The sequence below is a fragment of the Varanus komodoensis genome, unplaced genomic scaffold (genome assembly GCF_004798865.1).
Source record: "Varanus komodoensis strain SLA01 unplaced genomic scaffold, ASM479886v1 scaffold2, whole genome shotgun sequence".
Classification (NCBI taxonomy): domain Eukaryota; kingdom Metazoa; phylum Chordata; class Lepidosauria; order Squamata; family Varanidae; genus Varanus; species Varanus komodoensis.
The window spans coordinates 65716250-65739783 of record NW_025335568.1 but is presented as its reverse complement, the minus strand read 5'-3'; the positions used below and the strand labels follow the sequence as shown (position 1 = coordinate 65739783).

At 42.6% G+C, this 23534-nt stretch overlaps 1 protein-coding gene across 4 annotated transcripts in view; it reads right to left on the bottom strand.

Annotated features, from left to right (window-relative positions):
* The window catches only part of SPTBN1 (spectrin beta, non-erythrocytic 1), a 209551-nt gene that overhangs the window by 110761 nt on the left and 75256 nt on the right, over window positions 1-23534 (bottom strand). The window contains exon 1 of one of the 4 annotated variants that reach the window (XM_044429619.1): window positions 16506-17131. The exons of the other annotated variants lie outside the window; for them this stretch is intronic. Within the exon in view, the coding sequence (XP_044285554.1) occupies window positions 16506-16614 (109 nt within the window). The 5' untranslated portion in view covers window positions 16615-17131. Of the gene's footprint in view, window positions 1-16505; window positions 17132-23534 lie in introns of those variants that run through there. 4 annotated transcript variants of the gene reach the window in all.

Below are 23534 nucleotides of genomic sequence, written 5' to 3'. Positions count from 1 at the left end.
TCTGGCATCACATGAAGATTTAAGATTCCTTTTGCACAAGGTGGGTGGGTGTTCATAAAGATATGAAGTAAATGAAAGACCTGACTCTCCACTCAGCTATATCTCAGCCCCCATTAACCCCTCCACAGCACATTCTTCTCCCAAAGCAAAGGTCTTCTGTTATGCTGGAACACTTTAGTTATGACGACAAGCCCAGCTTTGCCCGCTTCCTTCTCCGGCATGGCTGCACAAAAGTGATTAGAAGCTTTTGCTTTAGATAAACCATGTTTTTGTATGTCCTCTGAACCTTAACTGTGGTTGATCGTAACTGTCATTCGCTGAAACAAGCCAGGTTCAGAAACTATGGCTTATGAAGTTGGCTTGTTTTCAATAACTACAGTTTGGCTGCATTACCCAGCACACTGCTCTTAACCAGTGTGCCGATCAGTGTGTTTGGATTCTTCCTCATAGCCATGCCAGAGAAGTTGGGGGCAACACACAAGCCTAAGGAGAAGCATGCAAGTTAGAGTTTAGTGCTATGTCCGAACCAGGCCAATAGGAAAGTAGGCTGTTGTGGCAGAGAGAGAGGACTTAATTACAAGTGCTTACATATCCTCTCATCTCTTCTTTGTATTTCTTGCGCACTGAATTCCAGGCTTGTTAACAATGAGGGATTAGCTCTGTAATGCAGTATAATCCACAAACTTCTGCTTCTACTTGTTAACAGCCTTTAACCCTGACCTTGAAATAGCCAGGCAGTCTCACAGATAGGAGTGCAGCTTTTTCTCCGGTGACACATTTAACAGCACTGCCTCTCGGAGCTATTGAAATAGCCGGATTAAACACTGAGGCTCTCCGGCATGGACTTTTAGCATGCCCCGGCATACTGTACCAGCTGTTTGCCTCCCGGCTTAACACACCTCAGTGTCCTTCCTTATTTTCAAAATCTGGATCTGCCCAGCCCTCCAACTAGTTGGGGACATCTGTGTTCAGTTGGCAGAAGTGCTACAGGGATGCATCACGGATGTTATCCACGCTGCAATACAGATTTGACCCTCACTCAGGGACGAGGGAGGCCTGCAACAAAATATTGCAGCGTGGAGTGCTCCTGTTCAAGTTTCCAGCCAGACAGCAAAGCTGCTGATCATACAGCTCGGCTCTAAGGACACCGGTACCAAGAAGAGAAGCTACCAACTTATCACAGACACCGTATTAACTATGTGTTCAATTCACAGAAGACTGCAACAACTCAAAATGGTTTAAGTATGTTATTATCAAAGGGGCCTCTCTATTCCCTTTGTTGCTGCCACTAATGCTGAAATTTAGACTGTAAGCTCCTTAGGGCAAGAACCCCTTTTTCCCCTCATTATTATCCCAAAACCAACCATGAACACCAAGAGCCCAACAGAACACAGAACCAAGGCCAAGTCAGACCACTGGACTTGCTAGCTCGAGACTGGCTACAACAGCCTTTCCCAACCTGCTGACCACCAAATGTGTTTGACTACAGCTCCCATAATTCCCGGTCAGCACAGCCAGTGACCTTCCAGTTGGGAATTATGGGAATGACCATGCTGGTGGGGAATTCTGGGCACTGCAGCCAGTGCATCTGGAAGGCACCAGATGGAGAAACTCTGTCTACACTGACTGGCAATGGTTCTCCGGGTTTCTGGACCAGAACCTTTCCTGAGCTGCCAGGATCTGAACCTGAAACATCTCTACCATTCATGTCTAATGTGCTACGACTGCAGATAGCTTTGCACTTATTTGTCTGTTTCAAATGTTTGTCTTAGTGACAATGTTTAGCAGCTGCTCTTGTAATTATCATTTCCAGACACTTCCTCAAGCACAGAAGGCATTTTCTGAATTATTCCAGTATATCATCAGATCAGAAAGTATAATATAAAGACATTCTGTATACTTGGGGAAAGAGAAAGGAGCTGAGAAAAGGTGACCAGCTCTTACACTTTTAAGCCCCCATTTTTGGCACACCACCTTTGATATTAGATGACCGTGCTGCTTTATGGTAGCAGAACTGTGTGAACATCCTTTGCTGAAACGGAGTAACAGACATTTAATCCTTTTCAATTCAATTTTAAATGGGAACCAAAGGGTGGGAAGGAAGAGGAGAAAACCCTTTTGAAGGAAGTACGGTAATTAAATACCTGTGCCATAACCTTGTTCAGACTTGGCAGGAGGATGGTAGGCAGGACAAAGGTACACCATCTATATATGTGACATTCACACTATGAATCTCTAGAGGGACAATCCTTAATACAACAAGCTACCCAGAGTCAATGAAGCAAAAGAGAGCCGTCCTAGTCAGGAAACAGGGCCTGTGAATCATGCTGCAATGCCATTATTTTGTCTTCCCCAAGGCTCTTCCAGGGCATTAAATTAGGACATATTTTTAACGCTGATCTTGAGAGCCTGAAGCAAAGTTAACAAAGGCCCTGGAACCCTAGTTGGTGGTGGTGGGAGCGTTCCCCAGCGCAACATTCAAGGTGCAATCCATGCAGGTTAGTTGCAGCTTCTACATCCACATCACTGCTATTATTTCTATACCATTTTTTGCTGACAGAGACTCAAAGTGGCTCATAACTCAGCAGTGCATATATGGAAGCATCAGTAAAATGAACAAGCCATAACATTTTGAAAAGAACCATAAAAAGAAGCATAAAGAGATGGGCAAGGAAAGCATATCTTCACAAACTTGGACTCCAACTTCCCAAAGGCCGTATCAGAATGGCGAACGGTCAGCAAGGAGATAAAGTCCCAAACATATGGAGTTCTGCCCATCCCTGGTTTAGAAACTCTCAGCAAACAGATCTGGAGCCTTTATACACCTTGGCTATTTACTATCTTCCTGAATTTGAAAAGGAATTGGACTGAGTAGATCTCCTCGGTTCCAACAATTCTGCACCAATACCAAGAAGGCTTTGCTTCATGTGGCTACCAGTCTCACCTCCAAACGTGAGGGCATGCAGGACATCTCCTAAGGACCTCGATAATCAAGAGGGTTGACTGGGGAGGAGGCAGGCCCTAGGGGTGCTTCCAGGCTAAGGACTGCAAGGTATGGTGCAGCTATTCTGTTTTTACTCTCAATGGATATGCTTGTCTGGCAGGAAAAGAGATGGAAGAGGCCCTGGGGTAACACAGGAGGGTCGGAAACGGAAGAAGGTGTCTGGCCACCTATTAGATTCCATGTTAGAGGTACTGTGATTGCATGGTAAGGGCTTCACTGGGAAGCATGTTATGAAGCACTAATCCAGCCTAGAGTGTGAACACTGTTCCTGTAAAATCTTACAGACTTCACCAGCAGTTCAGAATCACTTAGCACATTTGCTCTTTCTTACATCAGTCGAGCATCGCACCTTGCTTTGAGGCTGGCAAGGGGGTTTATGAGGATGCCAAAACAACTTCTGCTTCTTTCATTCATTTGAAATAAATCCATGAGAACCGAATAACTAGCCCCAGCAGGTGTTTTGCTATATAATGAGTCATAATTAAGAGCTCTGTTCAGGTGACACCACATGATTTCCTCTGAATTAAACCTCCAAACTAGACTCTCATAGTCTATTTCTGTCCCTCCAGATGTCTCATCTTTCACATTTAAGATGGAATTCTATCCAGGTTTAGAAAGGCCCACATGTTCCTGCCAGCCCCAGCCAGCTATGCTGAGAACAGAAGACTTTTTCTGTCTAAAAATGTGTAGGATTTCACCTTTACTCATGTCAGTACTCTCCACTCACTTCCATTAGAAAGAATACCATACTTTCAAGAGACTTAATTTCCAGCATCTTCATTTCTCAATGAAGATAGGCTCATAGGAATGGGGGGCACCCACATTTAAAGGTACTGACCACATTGGTTTCCCGTTTGAAATTAGATTCCAAGGTTAGCCACCTGACCCTGTCCCTGCTCTTTCAGAAATAATTTTTACCAAATTCGTTTGTATGCATCGAAAGTATGGAAGCCTACATCGTAAAAGTGTTGTAAAGTCCCATCAAAGGCATTTCTTCTAGGAACTTATTCACATAGCAATTTCAATGGACCTTTCACTTTGTAATGAAACATAAGCAAAAAGAGAAGGCCTTTGTTTGCATGCATCATTATATTAACAAATCTTTAGAAATCTCACCAGCATGATAGCATAAGGCAGCTTAGGCAAAATTCGTCAGACAGTTTCTAGTTAAATAAGCACAAGTGTACCAGTTTCTAGCCATTTTGATGGTAATATTTCTCTGAAGTGGTAACCAATTCATCTTCTGGTGAGAACCACAACTAGATGGCTTGGCATCTGTTCCCAATTAAGAGTTCAATCTGTAGGTGGCCCCTGGGATAACCACCACAAATGTTCCTGTGTTTCTCTTCTCCAAAGTATTCATTGTCTGAATCTCTATAATTAACCACAATATCCACTTGTAACCACACACACAGAACTGAAACTCAAGAACTTTGGGCTTACAGGCAGACACTTTTACCTCACAGACTCTCCCTTGAAGATGTAGCGCATTCATGGAAAGCCCTTTATTCTGGCTCTCATTTTGGCCTCATAAAAGGCTCATTTTAACACAGTTGGTCTCGGAGAAATCAATATTTGGCCCAAATTTCAAAATGGGCTACACAGCCCTAAATCAGAAGCCAAAGCAGTCAAAAGAAGCACAGGTTTCTGTGTGTTGCTGTTATGTGCCCCCAAGTTGCCTCTGAGTTATGCTGATCCTATGAATGAGTACCTTCCAAAATGTACCTTCCTTGATGGCCCTGCTCAGCTCTTGTCAACTCAAGGCTGTGGCTTCCTTCATAGAATCGATCCATCTCTTATTTGGCCGTCTTCGTCTGTGGACTACCTAAAATGTTCTTAATTTACCTGCTGCTTTCTCCCCTGCTTCTCCCTCAACTGCTAGCTCAGGGATTCCCAAACTTTTTGAACCCATGAGAACATTTAGAAATTTGAGAAATTGCTGTGGGTACCACCACAAAATATCTTAATAGCGGATTGTCGCTTTGGTATCTACCTGTCTCATCTATGGATCTTAGACTACATCTTCTTCAGTTAAAACTTTTATGCCATGATCATGGACAACACAACCTCTCAGGGATTGACAAATTGTGCAGTACAGCTACTGCTTCTTTTAGACATATTTTAGCAATGCCCAGTAGCTGCTTCTTTTTAGGGTTATTACATAATTTTGTACTGGAACAGCAATTAATATTCACTGCTGTTCCAAATTATTTAAGCTTCATGGAAATTAAGAAATGGAAGGTGGAATTGATTCTGTTCACCCTTTTGATAACAAAGATAGTCACTTCCAATAATGCAAAGGACTGGACCTGGCAGTGTTTTTGGTACATGGATGGATGGCACAGAGACACCAACTTCAGGTGGACACTTATTTAGGTATTTGGCCCTCTTTTGTTGAAGTCTATGTGTAATTGCTAGAAAACTGTATGTATTTTATTCAAATCCATGTACATATATTTTAAAAGCAGAGATTTTTGAGCTGGCAGGCCCCACACTGGAGACCCCTTCCACAGGCACCGTGTTGGGAACCCCTCCACTATCTAATCCTTTTCTTAAGTGAAGAGGTCACAGACAGACCCTGCAAGCTGCTGTATGCAAGGCAAGCACTCCATCACTGCACTGTATTTACACACCTGCTGTGCTCACCAAACCTCAGTCCGCAACTTCTGAAGAGCAGCCTGGAACCATTTTTATGTTTCTGAAATGATCAGAAGATGTTGTGCAGTGTTGATGGCTCATGACCTCAAGCCTCCCCATCACACAGCTGAAGCAGACTTTGGGATGCATGCCCCAAACAAGACTAACAATGCTGTTGTTATCTGAAAACACAGGCCCTGCGCAACTTTGTGGGCTAGATCAGGCGCTGGAAAAGGAGTATGTGTGAGCAAGTGCTTGTGCGCCACGACCTATTTACAAAAAACACAGCTGTGTGTTTATTTATGTGCTTGTTATATTGCCCAAGCTGAAACTACATCCTGAGCAGGTCTCTGGGCAGCTCTGGAAATGTTTGTTAACTCATCTAGATAATACACAATTATGGTGTATAGTTGAAGACTGAATCAGAAGATGGAAAGATAATCCTGACGATGGTGTCCAATGGACGTGTTGGTTGTGAGATAAAGGGTAACCTCCAACTGTACTCCAACACATCTGGAAGGTACCAGCTGGGGAAGGCCAGTGAGAGCTCAATCAAGCAGCATGAGCATTGTTGAGCCTACATGAACAACTCTGCCTACGCCTCTATTTTGCAAAAACACAGAAAACTTGCAGAATGTGCTGCTGGCCACAGAATTTCCTAACTTCTTTGTTTTAAGCAAAGGCAATTTTGTAGTTCTGAGAATTATGAATGCTGCATTGAAATGCGTACAAGTGCTTCACAGAGTCTCCAAGACCAGATGACTGGGCAAGGATGTGTGTGTGTGTTTTGCTTCTTAGTCCAGGCTCACAGATTTACTACACCCTGGGTTATAATTTCAGTGTTAAAAAAACTAGCTGAACCAGCTGCTAACAGATTTCTAGTACTGAGAAACTAGAATTATAGCTTCCATTACATTACTTGGTTTCCGTCATGTGATTCCCTGGCCGTTTCTACTGAACTGGGTGTGGGGGCAGGTTGCATAGTAACAAAGGGCAAACCATTATAAACCACCCAGAGACCATTAGCTATTGGGCAATACCGAAACACAATTAATAACAATAACATCAAATGTAAGGATTTATCTTATTTTTAGATTACAACTACTACTGAAAATAGTATTTGCCAGATTTTGCTCTCCTTGATGGCTTCATCTAAACTGATCTGCATGACAATAAACAAGTTTTATTAAAGCTAGAACTGAGTCAAAACTGGATCCAAGGCAGCCAAAAGATGCCCGTTTCCTCCTGATGACTCTGCATGTAGTGAACCAGTTCCCAGCCATGTGCACTTTCCTGCTATCAACTTCTGCACTGCACTGCTGGATAACTTCACCAGCTGCTGCCACTGCTATTCACAGGAAGGAGGAGATGGGACGCAGCTCCTCAGCAGAGCGCGCTCTTTGCAGGCAAAGGCTGCAGGCTCCGTCCTTGGCATTTGCAGGTAAAAAAGAACAGGCAGCAGGCATGTGAGGGGAAATACCTTTGCACCCTAGATTCTGGAAAACCACTGTCAGTCAGAGAAAGAAATTCTGGTCCAGATGGACAAACGATCTTACACAGAAACAGCCTTCTATGTTCCCCCATCCTGCTCATCCACTGCTCGGCCGTCATTATATGCTTTTCGGCGCCAGGTCAAGACCTTTTTATTTTAACAGAGAGTAATTTTAATTGTATTGAATTTATTGAATTTATTTTAAATAGGTTAGTTTTATGCTCAGTTGTGGAATACTTAATTTATTTTATTTAGGATTTGAAATAATGTTGTAAGCCATCCAGAGATGATAGTGATGGACAGCCTACACGTTTTCTAAATAAATAAATAAAATAATCTGTCCTGCTGAAAGGAAGTAAATGGATCATTATTTTGAAAGGTGTGCACTCACACCAACACATCCTACAAGCCAGCCTCCCAAATAATTTATTTGCCTGTGTTCCTCATCTTCTCACCCATGGTACAATGCAACCAACTTTCTCTCTCTCTCCAGCCTCTATCACACGCAGAGCAGTGCTATGCAAGCTGCACACCTAGTTTTCCAAGTTGGGAGACAGAGTGGAGGCTTAGGAGCCTGCGATGAGAATGGTGACTGTAAGCTGAGAAATGTAATGGCCGAAGAGGTAAGGATTTCCTTTTTCCAGTGCCTCAGAAAGGCTGATGCTGGTGTCACCTATTTATTTATTTAAGTTTTAAAACATTCTACTACTTGGTAGTGATGTGTGAAGATTCCAGTTTGGGGGTGGGGAACTGCTGGATATTCTCAACTCGGCTCCCTGGACACTGGCCCACTTTATCTCTGCCCCCGGTCCAACTCACACAGAGGGTCTGCTCGGGGCATCCAGCAGGAAGCAAGTCCAACTGCTGCGTATTACATGACAGATGTGCAAGCACAGCTAGTGAGGGCAGCTTGCACACGTGCCACACACTGCCTTCATGTCCACCGCACAAGCAGAGTTCTGCCTCTCCACACAACTTGTGGCCTTTGTGTACTTAAAGAGAGAATAACGTAGCAAAGAGAATGGAATCACAAACATTCCCTAGTGCTCACAGACTTGAACTCAGTTTGACTGGCTTCCTATGCTAGGCCGAGCGTGGAAAGGGTGTCTGATGATCGCAGAAGAGACAGATTGCGGTGGATTGTCTTATCACTGCTACCAAGTCTTCCTGGCATGTTATCAAACAGAGTGAAAACATGCACAATAAAATACTAATTAAAAGCACTAAATCCATGCAGCCACAGCATCAGTCAAAGGAACAGAGAAAGGAACAAGATATCAGTGCTGGTGAGAGAACTATTTGCCCAGTTCTCTAGAAAACAAGAAAACTACGACTCGGTACCTAAAAAAATGCAAGGGCAATGCTGAATGAGCATTACCAAAGAGCCTTTGTGAAAGCTAAAACCCCAACACTGAAAAGGACCTGGCCTGGTCAGCACCTTTCTACCCTTTGATGCTAGGAGGACTCAGAGAAGGCGCTCAGATGATCTTATTCCTCCTTACATGGAATAAGGAGGATCTTCAGATACCTAGTGGAAAAGAGGACTAAAACTGACCCTTTTCAGATATTCTAGGAAAGCATTTGGCCAAATGAATATCTCTGGATGGGGATGATATTCAATATCAAGCCTTGAATTCATTCACACTGCTCAATGTTCCTGTATAAACAGGGCTTGCCCAGTTGTGTGTGGGGAGGTACTTCCAGAGGAAGCTACCTACCTCGTTCACAGAATTTTATGGGGGTTCCAGACACTGCTGTCTTCAAATTGTACCCGTCTGTTGTTTCCCCACCATTTCTTCCACCTTTCACAAAAAAGTCTATTAAGGAGGAAAAGATGGAACAGTTGCTCAAAGATGAGGTTCGTGCATAACACGAACCCATGGTTTTTTTAACCCATGCCTTCCTGGCATACCCATAACAAATGAATGAACAAACTGGTTCGTTTCCGCTGTACTGGGTGGTTTGTTTCCCTCCTCCTTCACCCAGTTCATCCCAATGTCACTATTGCCTTTGCAGCACTGTAGCATTAGCATGTAAAAGAGCTTTTTTTTACCAGTCTTGTCTACTGCCTTTGTAACCTGACAGAACAACACATGCACTAATTTATTTATTTATTTATTTATTTATTTAAAGTTTTTATATGCCGTCCCCATTGCTATACAGCCTCGGGACGGCTCACAACATAAATAAATAAAAACAATAGAATAACATTTACAATTACAATTTACAATTAAAACTTGGAAACACACTGGCTGCATAATTAAAACTATAAAGATTAAAGATTATTAAAATACTGTTTGAATAAAAAGGTCTTGGCCTGGTGCTGAAAAACAAATAACGACAGCGCCAGGTGGACCTCTCTGGGGAGCGCAGTCCACAGATGGGGTGCCACCGAAGAGACGGTCCTCCTCCGGGTACTTTGCTTCCTAATATCTCTTACGGAGGGCTCCCGGAGGAGAGCCCCTGCTGCTGATCTCAAGGGGCGGGAGGGCAAATATGGCTGCAGGCATTCCTTCAAGTATGCACAGTTCTGGGTTCACATGTAGTAACAACCAGGTTAAAACAATCCAGAGTTCACAGCTCAACAACAAACCATGGGTTCTCTTTCTATTTATTTATTTAAAACATTTTTATCTCATCCTTCTTGATAAAATGTCTCAGGACAGCTTACTAAAAAACAATCTTTCTAGATTGTTTGTGGTTAACACACCACAGAGAGCAGCAGCCACATTCACACATCACAACAACCCTGAATTCAATAACCCAAACCAGGAGTTAACACTGTGTTTGAACTCAGCCAATGTTTTTTGATTGGTCACGCTTAGGAGCCTCTATCTGGAAGGATCCAGTATTTGGTCACACTGACATTTCAAACAAATCTGCAATGTTTCTGAGTCCTCCCACCGACAGACACAGTTCTTTCACCTGATGCAACATATTCTCTTCAAATCCATTGACTTGGTGCCTGTCAGGTGCCTCTTTCCCATAGAAAGGCAAATGCACATACCTGCTAACATCCGCACAGTCATGTGCTCAGCAAAACGGAGCAGTCCCACCCCTATCATTCAAAGCTAAAATGAATGTAGGCTATTCCACACCCGTTGTGCAATCAAGCATTTTGAAAGACACACTGTAATTATATGCTACTGAAATTTATAACAGTTCCATTGTAAATTCTGATAATGAATGCTCCTGAAGTTAGAATGATTATTTTTGATGGCACCTGCCTACTTAATTATCTCGAATGTCACACCGCTGTGCAGAGACACACAGAAATCTTCATCATATTTCTCAGCACTGTGTTTGCATCTCATAACAGTGTCGAGTTTTTTCAGTGGGCTCTCAGTCTGCAACCCAGATTTGGGTTTACCAGCTGTATGTTCATATGCATTATATTCTTTGTGTCACTGGAAAGGCCACTAGTAAACTTCTCTGCTCGGTCAGTAACCAAATAATTCTCTCCCTGATCATCAATACATGTTCTTGATGTTTCATGGATCTAAGGAATTCACATCAGCTGCTGCTCTTGAGCAGAAGTCTAGTTCATGGGAACTGGATCTCACAGAGACCTCAAATGCTTTTCTCCAAAGAAGCCTCAGAGACCAATATATAACTACATACCAAGGTTTGGCAAGGATGAAAAGAAGCACTGAAACCTTTGCAAACATGAAAAGGAACTGGAAAGCCAATGAAAAATAGCAGCACTGGTCAGACGAAGGCCAGTGGAACAGTTGGGGTATGTTGAAAATGCAAAATATGTTTGAGTGGAATTGTGGTGGCAGGAAATCATGTGTAATCTTGTGGACACAAAGGATGCATTCTCTACTCCATGACTTGGAGGATATCTTTTAACTCTGGGTACTTCCAGTTGGGGCTTTTATCATGCCACCACGCCCCCCCCCCCCACACTTCCTCATCTGTGCAGTATTGGCAGGGTGGGTGAGGGAGAGATGTTGTCATTTTCATCTCGTACGCTCCAGTATTTATTATATTTTAAATCCTCCTGATAACAAATGTTCTCTGGGCAGATTACAAACAGTAATCCACCCAGAGAATTTCCCACCACTTCTCTTTTTTTCTTTAAAAAAAATCCATTAAGGAGGAAAAGGCAGAGCAGATGCACACAATATTTTTGACTGCTAGCACAAAGAATGCTCCATCTAGGTAGAGCGCCTGCCTTGACTCACACTATTGACAAAGGTCTTTTAACATGCGGTGTAACACTGCAAATTACTGTCAGCATACATCTTTTTAAAATGGAACTTTTCTCACATAAATAAAGCAAAGCCAAGCAATGTGCAAAATCAAAAACAAAGGTTTTGCAAAATATTATAAAACGGTTCAATGCATCAAACAGGGAGCCTTCAGGGTTACAAATAAATAAATGGGGACATATTCACACCCTGGACATTTTTTTCTATTTTAGATTAGGCATTCTCATTCATAGAAAGGCTGGGCAAGCTATTGTTTCCCTTTTTGAAGCACTGCAGTTCCGCTGTCTTTGGAACCCGAAGTAAAGCTGTCTTTCCCAACTTATTTATTTAAACTGATTTTGCATTTTGCCATTGTAAATGTTTGATTTGTTTTTGTATTTGTACTGCTTTTGTTTCTTGTCTTGTGGTAAGCCGCCCAGAGAGCTCTATAGACTATGGGGCAGCATACAAATCAAAGCATGGCTGAAATGAAGACTTTCAGGTACAAATCTTTCCTTTTCCTGTCTGGATACACTGCAAGTTGTACCTGCAATGTTTGCGCTCTACCACTAAGCTACTGGCCAACAACCATGGTGGCTGGGAATTACGGAACTTGTACTGTGGCACATGGGAAGGACACCAAGTTGGGGAAAACAGCCTAGGAAACAACACAAGACAGTTACTTGATAGTCCTTCCTTTGTTCAGTGCCACCACTGAATGGAACAGACTGGCATTCCTGCACACAGACAATGAAGCTGTAACATTTGGAGAGAAAAGGAAATTGAGGAAAAATATATGGGGAGGGGGGTCAAATGGGAGAGTCTAGCCCTCATGTTGACAAACGGCACTAGCACAGAGCAGCACACAGATGTGGGACTTTACCAGCCGGAGCTAAAACTTTAAGGCCTGAAGGAGCACAGGCCGCTTGCTATTTCCTGAGCCCTGAAGGAACAGGGGAAATGGCCTTTGGCTCAAGAGGATGCACATGCATCACTTCCCCAGCCCCAGCCGTGCAGGGAGACCAATCCACACCCAGATCTGCTACTCTGGACCTTAACAAAGTGGTCTTCAGCTGGAAGGATGGGGTGCTGAGGTGGATCATACCAGAGGCACCATGGGGGCCCACAATTCATGTGTTGGCTGGAGGTGGAGCCTGTGTCTGCAAAGACTGATTTTTGAAGACTCTTTGCAAGGGAAAGGCTGCACATCCTGTAAGGCCAATGTGGTTCCTTCTTGGCCTCAAGATACCTGGTGGGGTGGTTCGGGCTTCATTTCCCTACGTCTATGCCTTCAGACTACAGCTCCCTCCTTCCTCCACCCGCAGAAATGTCCTCCTGCTTTTTTTTAATTGGATGTTTCAAAACAAGGCCCAAGCAACAAAAGTGAAGAAAAGAACAAATAAAGATGAGCAAAATCAAATAAAGGGACACTATTTTCTTACATAAAATTTAATATTATCCATAACACTACACGTACATATATTATATATTCCTATATAGCTATCAGTAAAGGTAATGATGCATAAACTTCAACAAAGGTAGCCCATGCATTTGTCCATTTGTAAAATGCAGTCAAAGATCACACATTCAAAAAGCAAGTGTTTCATTAAATGTTCCACCCACAGTGATTTTGCAGGTGGACAATTATCCTTCCAATGCTGTTATTTTAGCCTTTTAGCGGTCAATTTATGTTGACCCTGTTCATTCCAAGAGTCAGGGAGATAGTTAAGAACATATCTATCACTGAATATTGAAGAATTTTCTATCACAAAATTTATTCAAACTATTGCCTCCTCCAGAAAAGCAGCCAACGGACATCACCAAAACACATACCTAAGAGAGGCATAAGCAGCATTGCCAATTGGCTAATTTAATTAAGTCCTAATCAAAAAGAGGGCATGGTATCGAGTATACTTGAAACATTGTTTTTTGTGAATTAGACATAGCTGAAGACCTATTACCCATTCCAAAATAAATAACAATGAAGAACACAATTGATTGGGCAAAATGAACTGCTCCAATTCATGAATCCATTCTGGCCTGAAGTCCTGTAATACATATTTATCCACTGAAAATAAATATTATATACACAGATTGTAGGCAAATGTAGTTGGAAATTTACAAGATTTAAATCTCCAGATGTAAAGGATCCTGGAGGATGAAGGTAGGCTTGCCCTGGCACAGGTTCCTAATTCAGGAGACTGGGAGACATTTAAGTAAACTTTATACACCCAGGGAAGGGGAAAACACACTGGCTTCAATCACAGGGTTGGAAGTCCCAAAGAACCACCCAACCCATTAGAAGTGCCACGAGTGTGAGAGACTCTCAGTGGTCCAGATCCACTCTGACAGAGAAAATCACAGGCAATCTGATAATTGTGGTTTCAGCAATGAACCACAACTAAAAAGGATGCAGGTTTAAAACAACCCCTCAGCCATGAAATTCACTCCATGACCTTCCCTTCGGCAAGCGAGTCATTTGTTGTGCGCGTAACACAGTGGGGAGACCATGTGCAGCACCCTTAGCTTCCCAAAAGGATATAAATGGGTGGGGTACTGATGCAGGAAATGTGTTCAAGCTTACACACATACACACACAGTATGACCTAGTAGACTGAGCCCTAAATTAGGCTTTGGGATTGGTGTTCAAATGGGTGACTAACCTTGCAGCCTAAGTTGTACTACTGCTTTTCAGATAGGGAATGTTAGCAGTTTTTTCATAGATTCAAAGGATAAATGAGATAAGGAAACAGTCCACATCTTGAGCAATAACTCTAATTAAATAAATACCGAACAATGGGCCATTTGAAGACTTAAGCAAATGCCACAGTTGTCAGCAGAAGCTTTGAAACAACACACTATGATTATTCTAATCTTTGGAATTTGGTGTACTCTTTAAAACATTTCCTGTTCTTAATTCCCACTCTAAACAACACCTTTCAGTATCATTTGCTCCATTCCCAACAACCTCCACTGCCTTATGAAGTAATAGGGTGTTCCCTCACCCATCTCCCTTCAAAGTTCCTTGGTTTTCAGATGAATTTACACCCAGTAATCCTCAGAAAACCAGCAGCAGTACGGATTTGAGTCTTTCTTTTTCTTTTCGCTATTCAGTTGAAATGCAAAAAAATACAACTTAAAACCACATGCAGAGTCATTCATAATATAGGCCGCAAATGAATCCCTGAATCAGTGGTAAGCCACCTTTTCCAAAGCACTGTATCTGGTCTGAGTTGAGGAGATTAGAAAAAGGTGATTTCCCACCCATTCCCTAAAGCTTAACTTCAGTGGTTTGTTTTAGCAGCTACGAGGTGCTATGGACCAGGAAGAGAGCAAAAGTTTGCAACTAATTCTACACGCCCATGTGGCTCTACAGGCCTGTCCTTCCTGCTGAATATGAGCCACCTTCACCATGCCACATGGCAATTAATTTTTCAAACTGAAAGCCTTCTTAAACAGTTGCCTGGGCTCCACACAGGCGCCTTGTGGTCATGGGTGCAGAGGATATAAAATCACCCAGGGCAGCCTGCCAGATATGCTGGACTACAACAGCTCCCAAAATCAGAAAGGGCATGCCACACACTTCAGGAATGCTTCTGATTCTTGCCTGTATCTTGAAGCAATAGTGTCAATCCAATACATCCTAATAAACAGACTGATTCTTTGAATGCAGTTTTTATGTAGACAAAATGGAACCATCCCGGCAGGCCTGACAAAACCCTGAGCTTTGCAGAAATACTTTTTTGAGTGGTGTGGGGAATCTCTAAGAGGGATCCCAAAAAAGTCAAATGAAAACATAGCATGCTCAGACACCATGGAATGCTGACTGACTGACTGATGGAGAAGGGGAAACATGAGCGGGGGAATGTAATAAAGTATTCAGGATGGGGGTACTGCTGGATGGCTTGAACAGGAGAGAGAAGTCCATTCTGCAGCACATTGTGTAATGCAGTCCCACTTGTATTAATCTATTTCCTGCAGTGTAGATTTGGACCCAAAATATTTACAGCTAGCCCAAGCCAATATTCAGTTTGTTTAACAGAAATTTTGACATTTTAATCCATTTGTAACCAGTGTGGGAGTCATTTCCATGAGCTCTTCCACAAAGATCAACAACGTACGATGAATGAAAAGATGATAATAAGAGAAAAGCCAATATAGAATCATAACATTACAGACTTGGAAGGTGGCCAAACCCAAAGACGACATTCTTTGGGCTCCTTTTGCATTTCTGACAGGAACCACAGTCCTCTGCTTGTGGAACACCAGAGAATAAAAATAAGAAATATATACAATGTGGTTTGAACTTTGGCTGCTTTGTGTAGGTCTGTGATTCCAGAAACTGTTTATATGAGGTGTTTATTTTTATTTGGAATGCTGTCAAACCCTGCATTAACTTAGCACTTGTTCCATTTGTGTCTGAGAACCAAGGTGTGTGTAACACAAAACATCAGAACCTGCATCTTCCTGTACAACTAGAGCCTAGTTCTAAAATTACCAAGAATGATCGTCACCCACCATGTTCAGAAAGGACACAGAGAAGCAATACTTTTTCTACTATTTTTCACATGAAAGAAACAAGCCAAAAAATCAAAACAAACCCTAGTAATAATAATTGGGAAAGGGCCATCTCAGGTCTCTGACTACCCAAGATAAAACCTATAATCAATAGAATGCTAAAATGGGATTCACCCAAGTAAGCAAGGGAAATCTATCAGTATACAGATGGCTTGGAGTGATATGCATGAGATGTACAAGATTTGGGAGGGGAAATGCCATTTTCTGGACTACGGATGCTACTGGAATTCTACACTTTGGAATACCACTGCTTCCAGAGGATCAGAGGGAAATGCTCTGTTCTGCACCTGAAGGCTGTAAAATGCCAGAGGGGATTCCAGACAAAAAGACCACTCCCTCTTCCCCCATTTCCTTGTCCTATTGTTCTGTATGGCAGGGTCTGAGCAGGACCCCTTATCACCAGCTAAGGTTAAAATGCAAGAAAACTGGAAAAACAGCCTTAGACCTAGAGAATTTAATGCACCTATTTCTTTGAATTCCACGGCCTTTCTGTACCACGAATGCTCTCAAAAGCAGCATCAGAGTCACCTCACTATGTTTATGACCTTCATCTCATAGCAACGCCTCATAAGAAAAAAATAACAGAAATGCTTGCGCTTACCTTGCAATTGCTTGAATCTTCCTTCTAATTGATTATAGTTATATGGCACAGAAGCATTGTAACCAGGGGACAAAGGCCCTGGCACACTAGCTGAGTTCTGCAATTCCATTTAGGGCAGATGTGGTGTTAGCTTAAATTCCAGCATACGAACGAATAAAGTTGTTTTTTAAAGACAGTGAGCCCACAGGTTGCTCCAACATCAATCCAACCAGATCTCGAATTCCTCGGCTACGTAGCACCCCTCTCACCAATTCTTGGGATTCCTTTAAAATAAAAATCTATTTATCTGCTCCAGCGTGAATCCAGATTCTATTCCAAGCAAGTCAGCAGGAGAGGATGGCTTAATAACGCTTGCAAACTCAACCCAGCATGGTTTGGATTGCAAGGCTTCTTTGGGGCTGCAAGCAAACCTCAATGCTTCAAGCTGACTTCGGTTCCCAGTCTTAACTTAATGCAATTATGCAACCCGGGGGGAAAAAACCCTCAAGCACACAGCTGCCCCCCACTCCGATTGCAAGTCAAAGCCAATGCAAAAGCCGCATGGAGCTGTCGGTTGCCTGCCCGCCTGCTTTCCTTCCTTCCTGCCCTTCCTTCCTTCCCCAAGGCTTCCAGTAGTTTGCACACACCTCAGACCTTTCTGCGGGTTTGCAACATCAGTAGCCACTCTCTGTTGTATTTGGTGATGATGTCACTTGATTAGCATAAAGCATTTGTAGAGGAAAACGAGACTGTACCAAAGAAAGACGGTGGGGGTGGGGAGGAGCGCTGGGCAGGCGCTTGGGGGATTTTTACGCGTTGCAGACCGTTGTGGGAACCGGAAAGCCTCGCTGCAGATCGGCAACTTCCAGCATCCAAGGCGAAGGCGAAGCGCGCAGAACCGGCATGGGTCTCCTCGTGGCCAGGTTTAAAAAAGGGAAAGGACAGACACCTACGGACACGCAGAAGAATGACAATGGTACCTTCCTAAACAAAGCTGGTAGGCTTTTTGTTAAGAGCCTCATGTAACGGAAAAGGCTCAGATTACTATCGCACGAAAAAGAGGGCACAGAGCAAGCAAGAAAGAAACTCTTGGGAGGTAGAAACGCTTATCCAGTATTTAGCAACAGGCAAAAAAGCAAAATCCTTGCGCGTGCATACTTTGCAACACGACGTGGGCCCTTGGGAGAGGGTGGGGGAGGGGCGCTCCTCAGCCAACAATCCAGTCCGATTCGTTTTCATTGGAGTTGCTAAATATTTTGACATTTGGGAGGAGGGTGTGGATCTCTCGATCCAATTACATCCAAGCCTCCCGGTTATTAGACCAATGGCTTTGCACGGATTATACTTGAACATGAAGCAGTATTTCTGCTAATTGTGCTCTTTTCTATTTAACGTGAGGGCATTTCCTCCATGCAAAGGCTTGATTTTTAAATGAAACCCTTTTGCTAGCCAAAGGTTCTTCTGTCTCGTGAGATGCATGCCTGAAAGGGGGGAGGAGTTGTCCATGACTAACACCACTAAAGCATTATGTGGTGTGATTTTTGAAAAATAATAATCCCTGTTAACAAAATACCACAGTTGCCTTCAGTATCTTTTCCTTGGACATCATCAGATATTTAACTTCCCAAAGTAAGAAATATGCCAGGATTGTGTCACACTGTAGAAAGGGGAATGAGAGAAGAAAATCTGGCGATAAATTGTGTTGCAACAAGTGCTAAGGCTTCTGCCTTGATTGCATTCGTGATCAACACCCCACAACCATTTCGGTGAAAAGTGACACCACTGAAAGCCACAGAAGTTCTGGCCAAGCCCTTGATGCAACAGTCCAAGGGTCAGCTTGCATGTGTGAACTGATCTGCTGGGACTGAGATTCCATCTGTTTGATGGCTTCCTTCCTATGGTGCCCCAGATTAAGGGCTGGCTTGCCAACTCTCAGTATGGCTGCTACTGCTTGGCCGATCTCATTGCTATCACAACCTTCTCAGGAAAGTTTGGTGAACATTTCATGAGAAGCAGGCCTGTGTGTTGGGACTTCATGTGTGTATATTGAATACTCAATGACTGCAATGTCAAGTAATGGCCTGATGGATGTGAAGTGGTGACTGCAGATGATGCAGGATAAATCCAGTTGTATCTCCTCTGAGATCTGACTTTGCAGGGCTTCAGGACACCAAGTAATCAGTCACTAAAAGAGGATGTAGATGAATTTAAGACTGCCTTAACTCGAGCAGAGGGTTGGACTTGATGGCCTATCGGCTCCCTCCAACTGTACTATTTTATGATTATATGAACCCTCTCACAGAGTCAAAGAACACCATGTCTTTCAGCACTTCCCCATCTCATCCATGAGAATGTACAGAAGCTGGGGTCTTCAATGGCATAGGATGTAGATCCTGTTCAGAGGCAGTTCAAATTGGGGTAGATTAACTGTGTACTTACGTGTTAAGAATCTGAATGACTGACCTCTGCAACACAGGGAATAAGAAATTTAGCATTACAGGAAGTGTGGATTGTTTCCACCTAGGATCTCAAAACAGCAGTAATTTATTCCAGCAGAAACTTCACCAGTAACAAAATACTTCTATTGCTTGTTCGTTTTTAAAAGGATGCAGTGGTTGCTCTTGGGCTGTTTTCTGCTTGTTTGCTTAAGATAGTAATAAATTATAATTTTCTCAAAATGCTTGAAGTCCTCAGAGAGATGAAGTATTGCTTGTGTGTATTTCCATTAGAGACTTGCAGTGCTTATCCTACACGTAGCTTTTCATAAGTAAGACCAGCTGGAGGTAAGTAAATTTGGAAAGGATCAGGAGCTATCCCATGGCCCCTAGGCAATGTCTGAAGGGCCATAGGATAGTGTGGGGATTTTCTGTCCAAGGACAGAGACACCATTCCAGCCTTGGAAGATAGAGTCAAAGATCTGTCTGGTTCACAGGAAGAACTGTGCAGGCTGCCTTCCAAGGTTGGAAAACTGACCAAGCAGAGGGGGAAATGGGGAGAGGCCAGGATATAAGCTTAATGGCGTTTCTGCCAGGCTCCTTCCCTTAATCTCTGAAGCACCGTTTCTAGATAGGCTAAACAGTCTGTGAAATATGCAGTGTATAGATGAGAAAATGGTGATTCACACACGATGACTGAAGGCTCCGAGATTGGTGGCTTCTGATACACAAGGACATAATCTATAGGTCTGTGGCATCAATCAATTTTGTTTTCCATTTCTAACCTTCACTTTCAAGATCTCAGGGTTAACAGGAACTCTGGGATAGCATGCAATATAAAAAGCATGACAAAATAAAGTTAGCCGATATTTTGCCAGCAATTATGCAACTATTTTAAAAAATTGATTTGGTTTGTATCTGGTCTTTCTACCAATAAAATGGCACTCAAGGCAGCCTACAACCATGGATAAATAAAAACTTGCCTGAAAACAACAGTAAGGCAAATGCATTAAACCCAATCAAAAGCATAACACTAACAGAATAAAGCCAACATCCAATCCTGGGTACGCATTTACACACCAAAATCCTGCTTTTAATAAAAATGTATTTACCTGTCAACCTGGCCTCCCTCACCAGGGAATTCCAGAGGATGGTTGCAGCCTCTGAGCCACTAAATTAAGTATTTAATGCATGGCTTGCGGGGGGGGGGGCACATCCTTCGCCAAGCAATGACATATTATGGCAAAATGTGATTTCCTCACAAGAGAACACTGTGTCTCAAAGGAATGTGTCTCAATGTACAGGCGGGCTGTGCAACCTTTTTTCCCTGTTCAAAGTCTACATTACTTTGGTTGAAACCCATTGAGCTCGGCCTTCTGGCAGTGGAGAGAACCAGATCCAGAGATGTAAATCTACCAATTCACATTGCAGCTGGGGAGCCAGCACTAAAGGGGGGAGCCTGTACATGGGCCTCTATTCCCATGTAATTAGGCTGAGGTCTCTTGCACCTACATCAATCAAATAAGAGAGCACACTAAAAATAAGAGCAAATTTGGCATGTCTTAGGAAAAACTCCCCTTTCATGGTTGAAAAAGGCTTTAAGTGTTAAATATAATGCTAAGTCAAATTCCACAAGATCGAATGATGGCCAGTAATATGAATGGCTTTAAAAGAGGACTGAACAAATTCAATGGCAACTAGTCCTGATGATTCTACGCAACCTCCAGATCAAAGGCAGCATGCTGGACCACACGGGAAAGAGGGTGTTGCTGCACTGTGAGGACTGACTGGCCCATTTGTGAACAGAGTGCTGGACTAGATCAACCTTCGCTCCGACCCAGCAGGCCTTTTCTTACGTTCCTAGGACAGCCTCCTCTAACCTTAAGATGCTACAACTCTCATTGTCCCAGCCATCCCAGTTGAGGCTGATGGAAAGTACAGCCTAAACACATGGGGAAGGCTGCTCTATGTAGTCATGATACAGCTGGACAAGAGGTCTTTCGTTTTCCAGCTTGGAGCTCTGCCTTAAAACTGGCTCTTTAATCTTACGGAGATCACTTCCTGCTGAACCCAGTCTCCAAGCTTGTTGAAGAAATGCGCAGATGCTCTTTGCTCCAGCATTATTCCTTGTCTACCCAAATTCCTGTCATCTGAGTCAGAGCTCCAGCCTCCTCTTCCTCCACCTCTTTCCTCTTCAACAATGCAAAAGATTGCTTTTGTTGGCTTCTGTTTTACTGGGTTTTTTAGGACATGCAGTAAATTGAAACTAATTCTTGTAGGAGAGACAGAATGGCATATAATGTCACACATGCCCACTCATTTCAGAAAGAGGAAAAGAATTTAATCCAAGCACTATGCTCTAATACAGTATTTGTGGGATGTATTTGTTTACTGCAAAAATGACAGTCTTCATCAGAAAATCTTACTAACATTAACAGGAATCCTCCTCCTCCTCCTCCTCCTCCTCCTCCTCCAATGGTTTTAGAAATATGGTTTAAAACATCTGAAGCAACATTCATTAAATTATTTGAATTTATAAATATTCATTAAAGTTTAACTTAGGCTTCTAACCATTGATAGATAAAATCAGATCCAAAATATGCAATTACAATAGCCTTTTGTTTAAGATTTGGTATATACAGCATAATTCTAAACCTTTTTACTCAGAAGTAAGCCTTTCTTTCTATAGGGCTTGCTCTTTGGTACAACATAGGACCTAAAACCTGGCTGTGACGTTTTAAAGCATTGTTATGCCAGCTTAGACAGAAAAAACCCCTACAACTTCCAGCATGCCCCCAATTAGCCTGCTGGGACTTGTAAGCTTTTTATGCCTAGAATTTTAGATATAGAATTGCATGCTTAGAAAACCATTTCATTGCAAACAGGAGCTGTAAATACTCTGATACTGTGACTTTATAATTACATCTGTTTTGTATATGCTTCCAACATGAACGCAAAGTTGCCTCTTCATTTAAAGCAATAGCTACGTGCCTTCCTGGTAGGCAAAAGAGTGTATCTGGTGGAACAATGTTCTAATTTGATATAGCAAATCCTTGTGTTTCCTCTAAAGCCCTTTCCTGATAATCTTTGCCCTGCCAGCTGTCTCTAAATAGAAAGAATTTTGCACTGCATCCTCTCAACACATTTTAAAACAACAACACTAAGTTCTCCTTTAAAAAGAGGGGAGAGATGAGAATGTACATTCTATACCCAGCCTAGAAAGGACAGAATAACATGAACTGGTTGCTACCCTATTTGCTCACTGGAATTTCCCTTCACAGTGAATAAGATACAGAGAGTCACCAAGAGTTCATTTAGTCCAGTGTCCTTTTTCCAACACTGGTCCATCCTGATAAATAAAACCTTTTTATTTACCCAATAATTTAAAGTTTTTAAAAAATTAATCAGATTTTATCCATCCTCAGTCATATTTTATCTGCTATTGTATTTACTGGATATTCATCACACTGTAAGCCGTCCAGAGACAATTCGTATAGGACGGGATAAAAATAAATAAATAAATATAAATAAATAAATGTCACCATATCAAGGAAACCCACCAGCTGAGCATGAAAATAGACGTACCATGATACTCGGAGGCAGACTGGCCATGTTCAGCGATCACACTAAACCATAGTTTAGCATGGTGAGAATGAGCCATAATTAGCTTTGTGCAGCCCCCTCCTCTTTTTTTATAGAATCACAGAATAGTAGAGTTGGAAGAGGCCATGAAGGCCATCGGGCCCAACCCCCTGCTGTTGCAGGACACCACGTTACACCATCCCACCCAGATGGCTGTCCAGTTTCTTTCTGAATGCCCTAGTGTGGGCAAGCCCACCACCTCTCTAGGCAGTTGGTTCCACTGTTGTATTGCTCCGACAGTAAGGAAGCTTTCCTGATGTCCGGTTTGAATCTGGGTTGTCGCAATTTGAATTGATTATTACACTCTGGCAGCTGCAAGAATGGAGATCTTGACCTTCCTCTTTGTGACAGCCTTCAAGGTGCTTATAGAGGGATATCATGTCCCTGCTCAGTCTTTCTGCTCAAGGCTGAACATACCCAGTTCTCTCAGTCTGTCCTCATAGGGCAGTGTTTCCAACACCTGGATTTGCTGCCCTCCGCTGGACCCTTTCTAATTTACCTGCATCTTCCTCCAGTACAGCCACAAGGAGGATTTCTGTTAACCACAATATAGAAATGCTTCCAAGTGTACCTGTAGTGTAATTGTAGTCTATTTTAACAATGGTTTGTTTTAACAAGCAGCTTCATAACCCAAGATTTGAAGTTGGCTTGTTTCAAACAGACCATTGATAAGATTAACCCCAGCTTTTTATAATCGGATGATAGAACAGCTTATGATTAATCTAAGCTGTAACTTGTTGTCATCATGTGAAACAGGGGAGGGCCACATGATGCAACACATTTTTGCATACTGTGCAAACAGTCACTGTCTCTGCATATTAAGTTCCATTTACTAAATCTTACTTGTTGACACAGTCATTACAGGGTCTATCTTTCATGAATTTGCCTATCTCCTTTAAAAATTACCTCAGTGCCACAAAAACATTGTGAAACATTTTACATACCTCAGCTCAGTCACCAATTCAAAGGAAAA